The sequence below is a fragment of the Spermophilus citellus genome (assembly GCF_964194105.1).
Source record: "Spermophilus citellus genome assembly, chromosome: 1".
In the NCBI taxonomy this organism is placed as follows: domain Eukaryota; kingdom Metazoa; phylum Chordata; class Mammalia; order Rodentia; family Sciuridae; genus Spermophilus; species Spermophilus citellus.
The window spans coordinates 5,875,232-5,890,645 of NC_138182.1; the positions used below are offsets into that span (position 1 = coordinate 5,875,232).

The 15,414-nt window shown below is 43.0% G+C and overlaps 1 protein-coding gene across 1 annotated transcript in view; it reads left to right on the forward strand.

Moving 5' to 3' along the window:
- Positions 1 to 9,859, forward strand: part of EFNB2 (ephrin B2) — a 41,339-nt gene extending 31,480 nt beyond the window's left edge. The window contains exons 3-5 of the mRNA XM_081310775.1: positions 5,105 to 5,197; positions 5,909 to 6,022; positions 7,467 to 9,859. Coding sequence (XP_081166901.1) covers positions 5,105 to 5,197; positions 5,909 to 6,022; positions 7,467 to 7,852 — 593 coding nt within the window. The 3' untranslated portion in view covers positions 7,853 to 9,859. The remainder of the gene's footprint in view (positions 1 to 5,104; positions 5,198 to 5,908; positions 6,023 to 7,466) is intronic.
- Positions 9,860 to 15,414: the final 5,555 nt, after the last annotated feature.

A 15,414-nucleotide genomic window follows, 5' to 3' on the forward strand; every position in this document is an offset into this window, starting at 1 on the left:
CACATTATTTTTATGTTTAGGATTTTCCCCCTTCTGAGTTAGTATCTTAGAAGACAACTGTGCTATTCAAGGCATGACATCTCATGAATTGTGTTCTAGAAATGGAATCCCTGTTTCTGTAACAGAGTTCGCATCACATATTTTGATTTGAATCTATGCCAAGATAAGTAAATAGATCTTGACTTCCTGGGTTGTGCATTGGCTTTAAATAATCACATTCTGTCAGCTTCCTTGTATTTCAAATGCATGTACCCCCTTCTTTTTACTTTCTCCTTTTTTGTTTGTTTTGTTTTTTCTCAATCACCATGATACATGAAAACAGTGATCTAGTTTTGTGTGTCATGTCTATTTTAAAGTCGTGGCTTTGCTTTCCATGTTTCTCACTGGGTTATGTTTTTTTTCTTTTTTAGTCCCATGGTTTGCCAGATAACAGGATTCTGGTTCTTTAGAAGTCTGTGTTGAGCCTTAGGAGAACCATGTGTGGCAATCTGGCCTAAGAAACCCTCCTTCACAGGGCATGAGATGGCATGGTGGGAACGAATAGTACAGAGGGTGATATTGACAGAAGATTTTCATAAAATGCTGTTTGTTTCATGATCAAATGAGCGTGAATTATGTCTAGCTCAGCTTTAAGGACAAGCTTTAAGGTTTTTTATTCTTACTACTCTGTGGTTTTCCTGACTCTGTATGCTTATTATCTGTTGCTCTTTGGTGGACTTGTTTGAAGTTGATATAAATATTTGCTTTCAAATGTCCATCAATCTGCAGCCCTTTCAAGGACCCCCACCAATAAGCTACATAGTAAAATAGTTTGACATATCTCCTACAGTATTAACCTATCTTGAGGCTTCATTCTTCCCTTAAGAACCTAAAAAGCGTTCTTCATAGAGATGCTCCTATTCTTTAGGATTTTTTGGTTGCTCTCATTTCTAATCTCCTGGCGAATGAGACCCAATAGGGGCCCAAATGCAGCAGTTTGATTCTCCATCTGATTAGCATGGTTTTGCCAGCCTGATAGACTCCAGCAGGCAAGACCTTCCCAGAGCTGCAGCTAAGCCTCCTGGTGAGCAGAGATGTAACAAGCAAACCAAGACAGGTGAAAATGCAATAGTCTTCCTTTCTTTGGGGGTGGTCTGAAACACAGCCAGGAATATTCTCGTCCTCTGAGCCCTTTACCACCTGCTGATTCTCAATTCTCATCCATATTGTCTGTCTCTCTCTCTCTCTCTCTCTCTCTCTCTCTCTCTCTCTCTTTTTCTAGTCAGATAAGCCTTGTCACTCTGCCTGGTGAGTGAGAACCACAGATAAGCAGGTGCAATTGCTGCCCCTGCTCTCAGATGTGCCACACAATTCTCAGGGCCTGTGAACTGGGGGTGCTTTTCTTTCCTGAGCAGTGATCTCTGCCCACTGGAAGTCAGACCCTGGAGGAACCATATAATGATTTCTGTAGACTCCCTGCATGCAATTAGACCCCTGGAGCAAAAGCTCTTAAAAGCAGACTGTAAAATGCCCATGTGTCTTTATTAAGCCTATTTTCCAACTGGAGGGAGAAACTTCTTGTAATTTTTAATTTTATAAAGTCTATTTTTTTTCCCTCTGGGCCAAGGGGGAAAAATGCTTGGGCACTAAAAGCTTAGGTATAAAGATGTTCTTTTTTTCCTGTCTCTCAATGATTAAATGCAATTTTATCCATTTAGTAATAATTTGAGTGTGGCTACATTAGATAATACTGATGGAGAGATACAAGGAAAAACTCAATGTAATGAGATAACGATTTATTTTTACTCTTTGTCTTACATTGAAAATTCTGAGGACATTCAAATGAACAATAAAAATAATTGCAAAATTGTCTCCCCAAATGGAAATAGATTTTATTCCCAAGCATTATCAATTTTCTTATGATTTTTTTTTCAGAATCAACCACTAAGCCTTTTAAAGCTTCTGGGGACCTGGATATTGCAGGAGAAATCAGAAAATTAATCTTGTGGTTGTATTTCAGAGTTTACTGCTGGGAAAGAGGTGCACTCAGGATAGGATACCTTTGGTCATGTCAGTGTTCAGGTGGAGATCACGGCCTCTAGAATTAGAGCTGCATTCTCTGATGAGCACTCCAAAAGGAAGAGGGAAGTTAGTTTTCACTATGGAAAATTATATTTATATCAAATAAGAAAGGGAAGTCATTCCAAATTAGCTTAATTTTAAAGATTACCTTCTGCGTGTCGGTTAGTAGTAAATGTCTGAAACAGGATTTTCTGTAATAACATAGACTATCCTTAACTCACGGTCAAAATCTTTCATGGTGGAACATGAAATGTTAATTTCAAGTTCAGCCCATTTTTAAGCAGGCAGTCATCCCAGATGCTATTGTAACATTAGTAATGAAGTTTTTCAATACCTTCCCATGATTTCTGCAAGTTATAAGCTGACTTAATGGGAAAAGGAGCAGAATTTGGAATGTGGGAGGAAAATTGTCCTCATTCAGAATGGTGTCTCCCTTGCATGTCCCCGCACTGCCCTTACCCAGCAGCAGCTTCCTGAGAAGAGCTATGCAAAGGCTCCACCTCTCCTTGTTTTCTTTTTTGTCTGCCTGTTTCTTTTCCTTTCTTTCTTTTCTCCCCCTCTGTTAACTAAGGAGGAAAAAGTTACAAATCTTCAGGGTGCAAAGCAACTTCATCCTTATATAACAGTTTTCTTCCTACTAACCTAACAGTCCATGGATGTCAAATTATGGATTGCAATTTAATTTGAATGCCTTTAGAGTTGTTTATGGTTTGGGGATTGTTTGGACATCATTTTGAGTAAACCTGGGAGCTTGGCACAAAGGCACTGACCTACACATTAAAAGGAAAAAAGTCACTCGGACAATGCCCACCTCTCCTGCTCTCCAGCTGGCACAGCAGTCTTGAGAGGCTCCTCCCTCTGCAGATGCAGTGTTGATTACGCTGGGAAGCGCCAGGCTCCCCAATGCCTGCCTTCCCCTTTCTGGTATCCATTTAACTTCTTTTTTCTTTTCATTCTGAATCTTTACTTGTCCCCCCCACCCACCTCAAGATTAAAGTAAACAAATCTCTGTTTCTCTTTATCTTTTCCTGTGCCCTACTTCTTAGACATCATTTTGTCATTTATCAATTTAGCATTGAAACTTTTAGCAAGAAAAAGTCATTTAACTTTGAAGCTCATGCACTTTTTGCAGGGAGGTGCATTTACACGTATATGAATTTAAAGAGACATTGGGATTTGACTTGAATTAAGTCCACTGAACATGCAAAACCATCAGCCAAATAGATCAGTTTTCCACTTTTCTATATGAAGACATACCTTAATTTTCTAAAAATAAAATGAGAAAACTAAACTATTAATCAGAGATTATACTGCTGCTCTGAAACTGTGCAGAACCAGAGTCTGCTCCTGGGAATTCACACTGAGGCCTTGGGAGGAGTAGATACTTTGAAATGTATCCACTTAGTTGGAGAAGGGGAAGCAGGGAAAGAAGACTGAAGAATGGGGAGGAGGTTGTTTAGATTCCCAGAAGCATACAAAGGTTTCAGGTGTTTATTTTTACTTATCTGCTAAACATTCTCTCCATAATCTAAGAACGGATTATGTCTACTTCTTACCCTTCCTGCCAAAACAACACCCATTATTATGGCAACTATTGCCTGTTTTCCCAGGAAAAACTTGGTGTCAGCAATAGCAGAAAAATGAGATGCAGTGGTGAGACCCAAGTTAGAGCTCTCTGATAAGCCGGATATTTACATGCAGAAGAGGCTGCCTTTGTTTTTAAGGAAAATGGTGATGGTAGAAGTTGATAACTCAAGAACACAAAGAGAAATAAATAAGTGCCTTATTTTTTCAGTTATATACTTATGCATGGAGTGCATGTTTCCACTGTAAATGAACTTGTTTGCTGACCTACTATCTGGCAAACAAAGCAACCTGATTTAAAGGATATCTTCAGGTTTATTTTTTACCAGAACACCTGTCCCTTTTTCAGTTCCTTTCAGAGTGCAATGTTCGTAGACCAGACTTCAGCAATCAAAGTGGAAGATGATTTAAGTTGCAGAAGTGTATATGAAACACTTCTGTTCCTTGGCCCTTGAACTTTAGGGGTGTGCAGTGTCCAGCACCCTCCACCTCTGCTCGCCTGGAACTGGATCTGTAATTGAAAGCCTGCTCCTCATTAGAGTGCCTGGCAGCCTAGCTCTGCAGCTTTAGTTACAAAGCTGTTCAGAGAACTCCCCGACCTAAAGAGACAGACAGTAATGTGTTTAAAGAGAGCACAGTCTGCATTTGAAAAAAGAAAAGGGGGAAAATCCCCACTGAAAATGGCAGAAGGGCTCTGTCCCCACTCTGCCCTCAATGCTGATGGGGGAAGGGAATCCCGCTGTTGAACTGGGGGCTGGCGGTTGTTAGGAGTTCTCACCTTACATCCAGAGCAGCCACAGGACCCAGAAACAGAGGTTCCTGTGTTAACCCAACAGGGACCTTGGTCGAGGAGGTTGGCCACAGTCACACATGCGTTCTTTCTGATTTCTACCTTAATGGAGGAAGAAAATCAGACTTTGAAAATTTGAATTCTGGTGGACTTCTGAAGGACATTTAAGGCTGGAGGAGGAAGAAAAAGGGTGTGGGAAAGCTCCCCTTCTAGTGTTTACAGAACTTGGATGTTTGACAAAGGGAGCATCAAACTAATTGTTCTTGAAGCAGGAAATCTGTAGTGGAGGAAGCAGGTGTCCTGGGGTGATTACCATGTTTCAGAATTGCCATACTCACTCTTTTGCTCTTTGGAGCTTGGCCCCAAAGAAAGGAAGATGCTTCCCTTTCCCCATAGGCCAGCCCCGTCAGCCGAGTGTGAAGGAAGGAGAAGGAGCAGGTAGTTGACATGCAGCCGTGTTTCCAATGTCCATTTTCCTTTGTTTCTTTTTCTTTTTCTTTTTTTTTTTTTTCCGGCTTTCGGCATCCCATACTTTTAGAAAACTTGTGATTAAGAGTAAATTCTTATTTTTCAAATTGTTTTCAGACATTTCATGTTCATGTAAACTTGGCTTATTGATTTCCTGATTTTTCTTTATTTTTTTGTTTTGTCCATTTTATTTTTAATCAGCTACATCAAATGGGTCTTTGGAGGGCCTGGATAACCAGGAGGGAGGGGTGTGCCAGACAAGAGCCATGAAGATCCTCATGAAGGTTGGACAAGGTAAAGACCACCTGCTACTTCCCGAAGTCACTGTGCCCTGGTCAGGCCCCACTAGTGTGGCTCCAGTGTTGACACTCCCCTTCATCCCTCTTCTCCTTAGTTTGGAAAGCAGACACTTCTCTGCACCTCCAGCCACTGAAATTTCCTCAAGCCAATGTAATAAGCTTCTCTTACTGGAGATCTCTCTAAAAGTTAAGGTCAGCCAGGCAGAATGTCTATTGCCATATATGTATATTCTTTTTAAAAAAGCAAAACACCTCTTTGATTCAATTCAAAATCTCCACAATGTAAACTATGTTTTTGCAGTTTTACTCGTTTCCGAATGTTGACTACAGAAGAGCTGTGTTCGTTGTGCCTTTTCACATAGAGATAACCTATTGTGCAGAAAGAAAGAATTATTCTTCTAATTAGAAATTGGTATAGTAGTCAATCAACTTGCTCAGTTAAATTGAAATGTCATCTGCAGTGCTTTGCCTGCCAAATGCAAGAATCCCTATAGTTTCCACAGATGGCCTCACAATCTAAACCTCAGAAATAACTAGTATAACTGTTGTGTTTTAAAAGGAAAATTATATTCTTGTATTTCACAGTGCTTTGCATAAGGAGTCTTATGTTCATTGCTATTCATGCCTCTTGAGATATATGTGCATCTCTTAAAGCTAGATGCTATCAGATGTTGGTGCTGTAATTAATCATTTGTTTTTCATGTAGATGCAAGTTCTGCTGGATCAACCAGGAATAATGATCCAACGAGACGTCCAGAACTGGAAGCTGGTACAAATGGAAGAAGTTCCACAACAAGCCCCTTTGTAAAACGAAACCCAGGTACAGCAGTGTGGTCTGCGTTTGTGGGTTTGTGTGTGCCACGTTCTTAGTATCCTAAGAGGTAGAAGAGAGTCAAAGTGCTTCTGTGCCAGATGAATTAACTAGTAGTTACAGTCATCAGTAATCTTTGCTCTCAGTGTGTTGTTATTAAACTCAGTTAGACAAATAATTCATTGCCATGAAAGTCTTACATTCAGAAGAGCAGAATTCATCAGATGTAAGAGCCAGTTATTAGTACTACTCCCTCAAATCACAGTTTTCATTGGCTGACACTTTATGGAGCTCATTGTCAACACCAGCTTAAAGCTGATGTTAATGTATATGTAATTAGTGTTCTAATCCTCCATCTAATTATGTCTAATCCACAAAGAGTCTCACTGATCCTCTTCTGAATTTTAGATGGTAACATTTTTAATACTGCATAATGCTGTGCTTTTCAGGTGGCTATTGTTAATTTTTTCACATCTTCTAACTAAAATAAAATATTAAATGGATTCCTGACTAAGGTTCAGAATACCCGATAAAATTGGCTGCCCTTGAACTTGATTTTCTTAATAGTCTTGGAACTGTGTATATTGGTTACTATGCTAATGAATGTTTCATACATAGCTGGTGAGCAGACGTCAGCGTTTTGTATTAGGGATCTATGTGCTTGGTTGGTAGTTGTGCAAATTTAGCATCTGCAGCAATATTCTGTCTCTTTCCAAGAGTCAAGGAGGGAAGTTGTTATTTCTGATTTTCAATGACAAGATGTGTCAAATTCTTGTGACAAACTGATAAATGGATAATATAATGATGCCAGGCAATTTTTTAGTGCTTAACATTTGGGTTGGCAGTCTGTTCAGTGCGAGAGTGTCTGCTGCCTTCCAAATATATTTTAAGTGTAAATCAAATAATACAAACGAGTTTGGAGTTGAACCTTTTCCCAAGCCCCGTCACTCTGTTCAGGGTCTGGCGCTGTTCTGCCGTAGGCAGGGTTCTGCCGCGGAAGAAAGGCTGTTTGAAGATCCACATGAAACGGGTTTCTGAAGGGAAGGGGACGAGCCCGGCCTCGGGAAGGCTAAACACTGCCCACAGTGGTGGCCGCTCTTTTTCTTCCTCCCTGCGGTGGCCCCAGGCTGGCGTTCGGGTTAAAGAGGCAGGGAGATCAAGGGCTCGCTGTCACGCCAGTTCGCGCTCCTGAGGGATGAGGACACATGAAAGGAAACGATGTGGTTGGGGATGGCTTGGAAGTCCGACCTGGGCATCCGTCCCCTTTGCCACCGACTGCTGACGTCTGCCGTTTAGCATTTAGCTGTTAAACGAGGAACCTGGCTCGTGGAAGTCTGGCTGCCCTTTAAGTCACTGGTTTTGCTGGCTTTGGGGAGCGTTTTTAACGCCGCTGATTAGCCCTGGCGACAACAGTAACTCTTTCTGTCCTCCTCTCCTGGCTCCGTGTCCCTAGATTCCAGCACAGACGGCAACAGCGCCGGACACTCGGGGAACAACATCCTCGGTTCCGAAGTGGCCTTATTCGCAGGGATTGCTTCAGGATGCATCATCTTCATCGTCATCATCATCACGCTGGTGGTGCTGCTGCTCAAGTACCGCCGGAGGCACCGCAAGCACTCGCCGCAGCACACCAACACGCTGTCGCTCAGCACGCTGGCCACGCCCAAGCGCAGCAACAACAACGGCTCCGAGCCCAGTGACATTATCATCCCGCTAAGGACTGCGGACAGCGTCTTCTGCCCGCACTACGAGAAGGTGAGCGGCGATTACGGGCACCCGGTGTACATAGTCCAGGAGATGCCCCCGCAGAGCCCCGCCAACATTTACTACAAGGTCTGAGGCTCCGGCTTCCTTCGCCCCAGGGGGACCTCAGCGCCCCTCCCGCTGAGGGCGGCCGCTGCCTGGTCGCCGCCCGGTCAGCACCGGCCCCTGACTGAGCCAGGCGCGGGAGCGGGATCACGCCTCCGGGAAGAGCCCAGCTGGACAGCTTTCTAGTCTGTAGCATTTCGGCCTTGGTGACCACAAACCCTCCCTGCGAGCCGGAAGACTGAGACGCCCGATCGTGGGGACTGCTGCGCGCCCCGCGTCCTCGAAGCCATGTGCGGCAGTCACTCAGGCCTCTGCGGAAGCCCAGGGAGGGCGCGAGGTGTGGACGAGAGGGCCGAGCGTCCGTCCGAAGGCGCTGCTGCCCAGGAGTCCTGCCCGGGCGGGTCTCTCCCGCGGTGCACACTGGACTTGTCCCTCGGACCTCGGGCTAAGTCAGGTTCTCCGCGGTCTCTAGCGTTTAGTCCTCACTGTCTCACTCCTGATGTCCGGGGCTCGGCAGCACCTCACCTGAGCTCCTCACCTGAGCTCCGCACCTGAGCTCCGCACCTCCACATTCTGCATCACTCACGGGACACTCGTGGCCGGAGCCCCGCTCCTGCCCCCTGCAACAACATCTGGGGTCACGTGGGCCATCCCCTCAAACCCTGCTCGCTGTAGGTGCCCCCCAGGCGCCAGGCGGTCAGCCAGCCGGGAGGACTGGGAGTTGGTGTCAGGGCCACAGGGAAAGGGCTGGCTGCGACTGCAGGTCCACGCTGCTGCCCCTGAAGTGGAAAGTGGGGGAGGAGAGAGAAGCGAGTAGGTCACAGCACTTTGGCTTTGCTAAGACTGACGGAGCCAGTAGACACAACACACGCAGGGGATGGCGGTCGTGGGAGGCGGTCACTGTTACCAAACAGCAATGTGCAGGGAAACCAAGTCCCTCTTCCTTCAGTGGGACAAAGCGGGGCACTGTTGGAGTGGAAGAGCCTGGCGGGGAGGGAGAAAGTCGGCCGCTGGCGACGCACTCGGGCAGGACTGTCGTGGTACTGGCAATAAGACATACAGCGCTGGAGCTGTAGGAGAGTCGGTCTGCTTTGGGTGATGTTTTAAGCAGACTCAGCTGCTATACTTGTCACATTTTATTAAACACAGGGAAAGCATTTAGGAGAATAGCAGAGAGCCAAATCTGACCTAAAAGTTGAAAAGCCAAAGGTCAAACAGGCTGTAATTCCATCACCATTGACATTATTAAAGAATTCTCACATGTAAAAGGTAGGTCAGATTCCCCAGCCCCCCTAAATGCCCCCGTCCCCACCCCCTCCCCCAATTGAGCCTTACGACACTTTGGTTTATGGCGGTGCTGTCCGGGCTGCTAGGCCACAGGGAGGTACTGCCGAGTCCAGTGCCCGGTGCTCGGTGTCAAAGTGAAGCACACAAGGCAAACCTCTTAGAGTCCTTAAGACGGAAGTGAATTATGATGTTGAGGGGGAGAAGGAAGATAGGACATATTTATAATAGGTGTATAGAACACAAGGGATATAAAATGAAAGATTTTTACTAATATATATTTTAAGATTGCACACAGTACACACCAGAAGATGTGAAATTCATTCGTGGCAATTAAGTGATCCCAACGCTCAGTGCTTTAAGAAATGAAATGTAACAATTGGATAGCGACTTCTGGGAAAAACAATACCACTCCAAAAATAACAATAATGAGAGCAAATACAAAAATAACAGTCCTCGGAAAGCATCTCACAGACTGTAGACTAGGAAATACAAGCCCCAAACACCAGGAAGTCGATGTGACTGCGTCATCTATTTAACAATGACAAGATGTTCTGGCATTTATTTTCTGTGTTGGGTTTTCCCTTGCCTTATGGGCTGAAGTGTTCTCTAGAATCCAGCAGTCACACTGAGGGAGTTTCGGTTGAAAGTCTGGCTGGGCTCCCTCCTCCTCTCCTTCCCCCCACCCCACCCTTCCAGAAACAAGAAGAGTAAACAGGAAACCTACTTTTTATGTGCTATGCAAAATAGACATCTTTAGCAGAGTCCTGTTACTATGGTAACACTTTGCTTTCTGAATTGGGAGGGAAAAAAATGTAGCGACAGCATTTGAAGGTTCTCAAACCTCCAGTGAGTACCTGCAAAAATGAGTTGTCATAGAAATTATTATTCCCTATTTTCTGAACCTGAAAATGATGTTGGTCCAAAGTGCGTGTCTGTGTGTATGACTGGGTGTGTGGTATACATGTGTACATATATGTATAATATATATCTCCAATATATATTATATATATCTATATCATATTTCTGTGGAGGGTTGCCATGGTGACCAGTCACAGTACATATGTAATTCTTTCCATCACCCCAACCTCTCCTTTCTGTGCATTCATACAAGATTTTCTTGTAAGCCATCAGAAGTGACTTGTAGGATGGGGGAGAGGGTCGAGGAGGGGAAAAATGGGAAACAGTCTGATTTTAATGAAATCCAATGTATGTATCATCAGTTGGCTATATTTGGGTTATATGCTAAACTGTGAAAAATCAAATGAGTTGATGAAGAGTTACCTGCAACCAATTGAAAAGTGTTCTGCGAGTCTGTTTTGTGTCTGGTGCAGAAGATGACAATCTACCAACTGTCCCCTTATTTGGAGTTGGTTCAGCTTTGGAAAGTTACTGTAAATGCCTTGCTTGTATTATCGTCCCTAGTCAACTGACTTCGGAATTTGCACCATCGTGTTTAAGTGAAGATGCTGTAAATAGATTCAGATTTTACTGTCTATGGATTCGGGGTGTTACAGTAGCCTTATTCACCTTTTTAATAAAAATACACGTGAAAACAAGACAGAAATGGTTTTTCTTACCCAGATTGTGTACATAGAGCAATGTTGGTTTTTTATAAAGTCTAAGCAAGATGTTTTGTATAAAATCTGAATTTTGCAATGTATTTAGCTACAGCTTGTTTAACGGCAGTGTCATTCCCCTTTGTGCTGTAATGAGGAAAAAAAAATGGTATAAAAGGTTGCCAAATTGCTGCATATTTGTGCCGTAATTATGTACCATGAATATTTATTTAAAATTTCGTTGTCCAATTTGTAAGTAACACAGTATTATGCTTGAGTTATAAATATTTTTTTCTTTCTTTGTTTTATTTTAATAGCCTGTCATAGGTTTTAAATCTGCTTTAGTTCCACATTGCAGTTACCCCCCCCCCCAGAAAATGAGACCCGTGAAGTCACATTCCACGTCTGTTTCAAACTGAATTTGTTCTTAAAAAAATAAAATATTTTTTTCCTATGGAAAAAAGTGCCTTCAAAGTATTTTCCTTTTCTTCCTTATTTTTTTTCAATTTTTTCTTTCTTTTTGTTTCTTATTTTGATTTGCCTCTTTCAACTCTGTTACTCCAAAATTACAATTATCCAGACCCTTCTGCCCATGAATATTTTGGGCCTGGCTCCTCAAATCGGGTCACGCACATGATGTGAATAATGGTTTATGACATCCTAATCATCCTGAACAGGACGTGTCTCTTGCCACACCTGCAATGCACTGTAGGAATGGTCACCTGCACAGGTAGCTATGGAGGACAAAGAAGGGAATGTACTCTTACCTCGCACTTACTTGCAGATTTATCTTGTTCCCATTTAAGCACAGTGGTTCACAATGGATGGCTTTATTTTTCTTCACACAATAATCCCAGGGGAAAGAGAAAAGTCAAGTGATCTTTGTGAAGTGTGACATTGAGGAAAATCATTTTGTGCTACTGGATTATGATGAACCAGAGGCCAGCAGGGAGACTGACCAAGTTTTCAGCGATCTCCTTTCCGAGGAGGGTGACTGTGTGCCCTGAGGGTTGGTAGTAGCTTCCAGGCCTCTGGTGGTCTTAAGGTCTTGTATCATCAGCTCCCTGAGGAGCCGGGAGCAGAGAGTCCTCCCCCGGGAAAGCCTCCTCACCTGGGACCTGAGTGTTGAAATCTCTGCACATTATCTCAGTTAATCCATCCCAGAAGGAGAGAGGCATTTTGGGTAGGAAGGATTAGAAAGGCCCTGAAGTCCGGAAGCCAGCCCGACAGCCCTGCCCAAGACCCCAGCCTGGACAAGTGGAAGGAGCAAGAGACACCCAGGAAGGCTGCTCTGGGAGCCATGGCTCTCTGCAGTTTCAGTCTAGCACAGTACTTGTATTAAAAAAAACATTATTTGAGTCAATGTCTCTGTTAAAAATAAATAAATCTCAGGAGGGCCCCTGCCTTGGTTGATATTAGAATGGTAGTTTTCACCTGGCAGCATTTATTCTGCTACACCTAACTGCCTCTCATTGGCAGATCCAAGTTTAGGGGCACGATTTACAGGCAAGTCACTAAGCTGGATGCTCAGTCCTATGTACCATGATGCCTAATGTTTAATCTGAGAAAAAGAAAAGAAAAACAATGAAGTGTTGTACTTCTGTTACTCTGTGGCCCGAGTTACAATCCTGTAAATTTCAAAACATGTCATAGTTCGTGCCTTGCTCTTGAGGCTACATTTCCCATATGGAATCAGCTGGGCTCATGCTCAGATGTGTGTGGGTGCTATCTTTTCAACTGGGAGAAGGAATGGCACCTCCTGAAACTTCCTGCAGAGGCGGTATGGCCAGATGCTCTTCGTCCTTTCTGAGAGTCGAAACCTCTGTGGGACCATCACCACGTGCCAACAATGCAGCTCTTGGAGTTGCCAGTGCTACCCCAGTGAAGGTTCTCAAAGGAAAGGGGGAAAGTTGTCAGTCAGAAAGCCCTCACTCAGTAACTGCTCTAGCTTGCTGTCAGTCTCCGGACCCAGCCCAGAGAGAATTGATGCATTAAAAAACCCACAAAATCCAGAGTAGCAAAAATTACTTTTCTAATTTATTTACGTAAAAAAGAAAAGAAAAAGTTTTGAAAAAAAGAAAGGGACAATTGTCCTATTGGATAGCAAATAGGTCTTGGGAGAATAATTTGGGGGACATAATTGCTACTGAAGTACCAATGACACTCAAGTGGATGGTGTGCTTTTGTTTGGTTTGTTTTTATTGGATTTGGAATTGTGTTTGTGATATGTCCACTGTAGATGTACTGGAAGGAAAGTTTTCAATATTGTAATGAAAAAGAGCATTTCCTACTCTACTCACTATTCTAGCTGGACAAGCACTCATTAGTGACGGGGGCAGGGTATTAAAATACTATATTTGTAATTAAATGTAGCAAATGAGGTAAATAAATCAACATTTTAGTGATTAACCTGTGCTCCAATGCTAAAGATATATTCAGCATAAGATTTTTATACATCAATAAATTGCTTGATGAAATCTCTTAAAAACAATTCTTTATATGAAGTCACTTTTATTTTAAGAAAGCAACTACCCATCTCATTAAAAAAAAAATCCTCAGGTATGTAAATATATGGCATAAGAGGAATACTATTACCAACACAGTTTAAGGTCCACTTTACATAGTTAAGTAAGTATATTTCATGAATAAACACAGGATAGCTGGCTTCCAGCTCTGCTTTGGTTCACACTGAGGCCACTCAGCACAGCCATCTGTGTCCTGGGCCTCAGTTGTCCCATCTGCAAAGTAAAAGGATGGAATCAAAGATATTGAAGGTTGCCCTTAGTTTTCTAAGAATTCAAAACAAAGTCACCAGGAATTTACCCTCTAAGAAAGTTTCTGAATCAAGCTTCTGTGTGTCCTGCTGTGATGCTCCTGACCATCCACTTGCCTTCTCCATCTGAGGCTCAGAGTTCTGTTGCTCTCTGCCCTTCCCAGAATCAGAATCCAAAAAGTCCCTGAGCTAACCATTGACACACTCCAAATGGGGAGCCAGAGGGAGTCAGTGCTTCCAATCCTTCAGCCTAATTGTCAAGTAAAATCTTTTCTTTATTTAAAAACATTTCCAAGCCCAGCACATCCAACACATTCTTGTTCTCACATCACCTCGTTAGGGCCCGTGTGGTGTGGGCCAGGCAGAGTGGCAGGTGGCAGTGAGTCCCTGGCCACCAACTAACTTGACCCATCTTCACTTCCTCTTCCTTGTAGTCTTTTGAGGAATTTGCTTAGTACATCACTCTTGTCAGACCTGCATCTGAACAGGCCCTCATGTTTCCTTCATTATTTATGCCTTGGACCTGCAGTCTGCCACGGAAAACCACACAGCTGAGAAACACCTTGGAGTTGATAATATGGCCATTATTTTCTAACTAAATGCCATTCATGCTTAATTAAGAGAGTGTTTTTTGGGGTGTGTGTGTGAGTTTTGTGGTGTGCGTTGTTAAAGGCACAAGAACACTTTAAACCCAAGGACAGTAGGGCAGATAAAAGAAAATTGCTTAAAATCAACTAGAATCTTCAACTAAATTTTACAAAATTCTTCTTCAGGTATGTCATTTTTGTGCAGAGACTCCATTAATGCAACATATTAAAAAAAAGTAGTAGAAATGAATGTGTTGTTCTAGGATTCACCAAGTGGGGAAAGGAAAAAAAAAAAGCAAAAAAGGAAGAATTCCCAGCTTGATCCATCTCCATCTGGGTCCCTTCATTCTTTATCAACAAAGTATTGTGCATAATATTCAAGATGCTGGGGAAAATGTGAGATAGGTTTCCACGAGCATCGCTCCAAAATTTTTGCATGAGTGTTAGTGTAACTGGGCTTCCTTCAATGAAGTCTGAGTGGACTCTGAGATGAGGCACAGGCTCTGCTGTCTGCAAGGCTGGGCTTCTTGTGTGACCACAGGTAAACCATGCTCCTCCATGTACACCAACCGTCTTTGTTTTTATTTACTTATTTATATATTTTGACCAAGGTCTCTTTGCCACTGAGATGCATCTCCAGTACTTCCCATTTTTATTGTTTCTTTTTGAGCAGAGTCTAAGTTGCCAGGGCTGGCCTTGAACTTGAGATCCTCCTGAGATGTCAGGTGTGCACCACTGCACCCAGCTCACCATCTTTAATGTGGATTCTCATGGGTGCTCTCTGGAGCTTCCAAAGGTTTAACTCAATTTCATGTATTCAAACTACATTTTGAAATGTAGTTTATAATATACAACAAATAAAAAGCATTGTTTCTGGCTTACCAGTGGAAAGCACTCTCCGGTTAGTAAGAGCAGACAGACAGGCAGAAACAGCACTGTGTCAGCCATCCTCAGCTGAACCTTTTACTAAACTGGCGAACACACAGAATTGAGCCTACCCAATCACTTCTTGCTCATGGAAAGGTCTAGAAGTGTCTGTACAGTGAACACACACACAGACACACACACACACATCAATTTGTTCAATTATGCAACCTGCGTCCATTTAGCCCTTACTGTATGCCAGGCGGTGTGCACTGTGCTGGCAGTTACAACAAGAAAGAGCAGATTCCTCCTAATAGGGAATTCAAAACTTTCATGAATAGCAATTGGGCATCTCAGATTCTTGCATGAAAGGAGGTGATAAGGCTGATAACCCCCCATGTTGTATTCCTTGAGCATCTTTTAAAAAAATGTCTTTGTCTATTTGTAGCTTTCTTTTCATCCATCTATGTCTGCTGTTTCTGTGGTTGAATTTTTTTCCTTTTAAATCTTTCATTACATATGTGC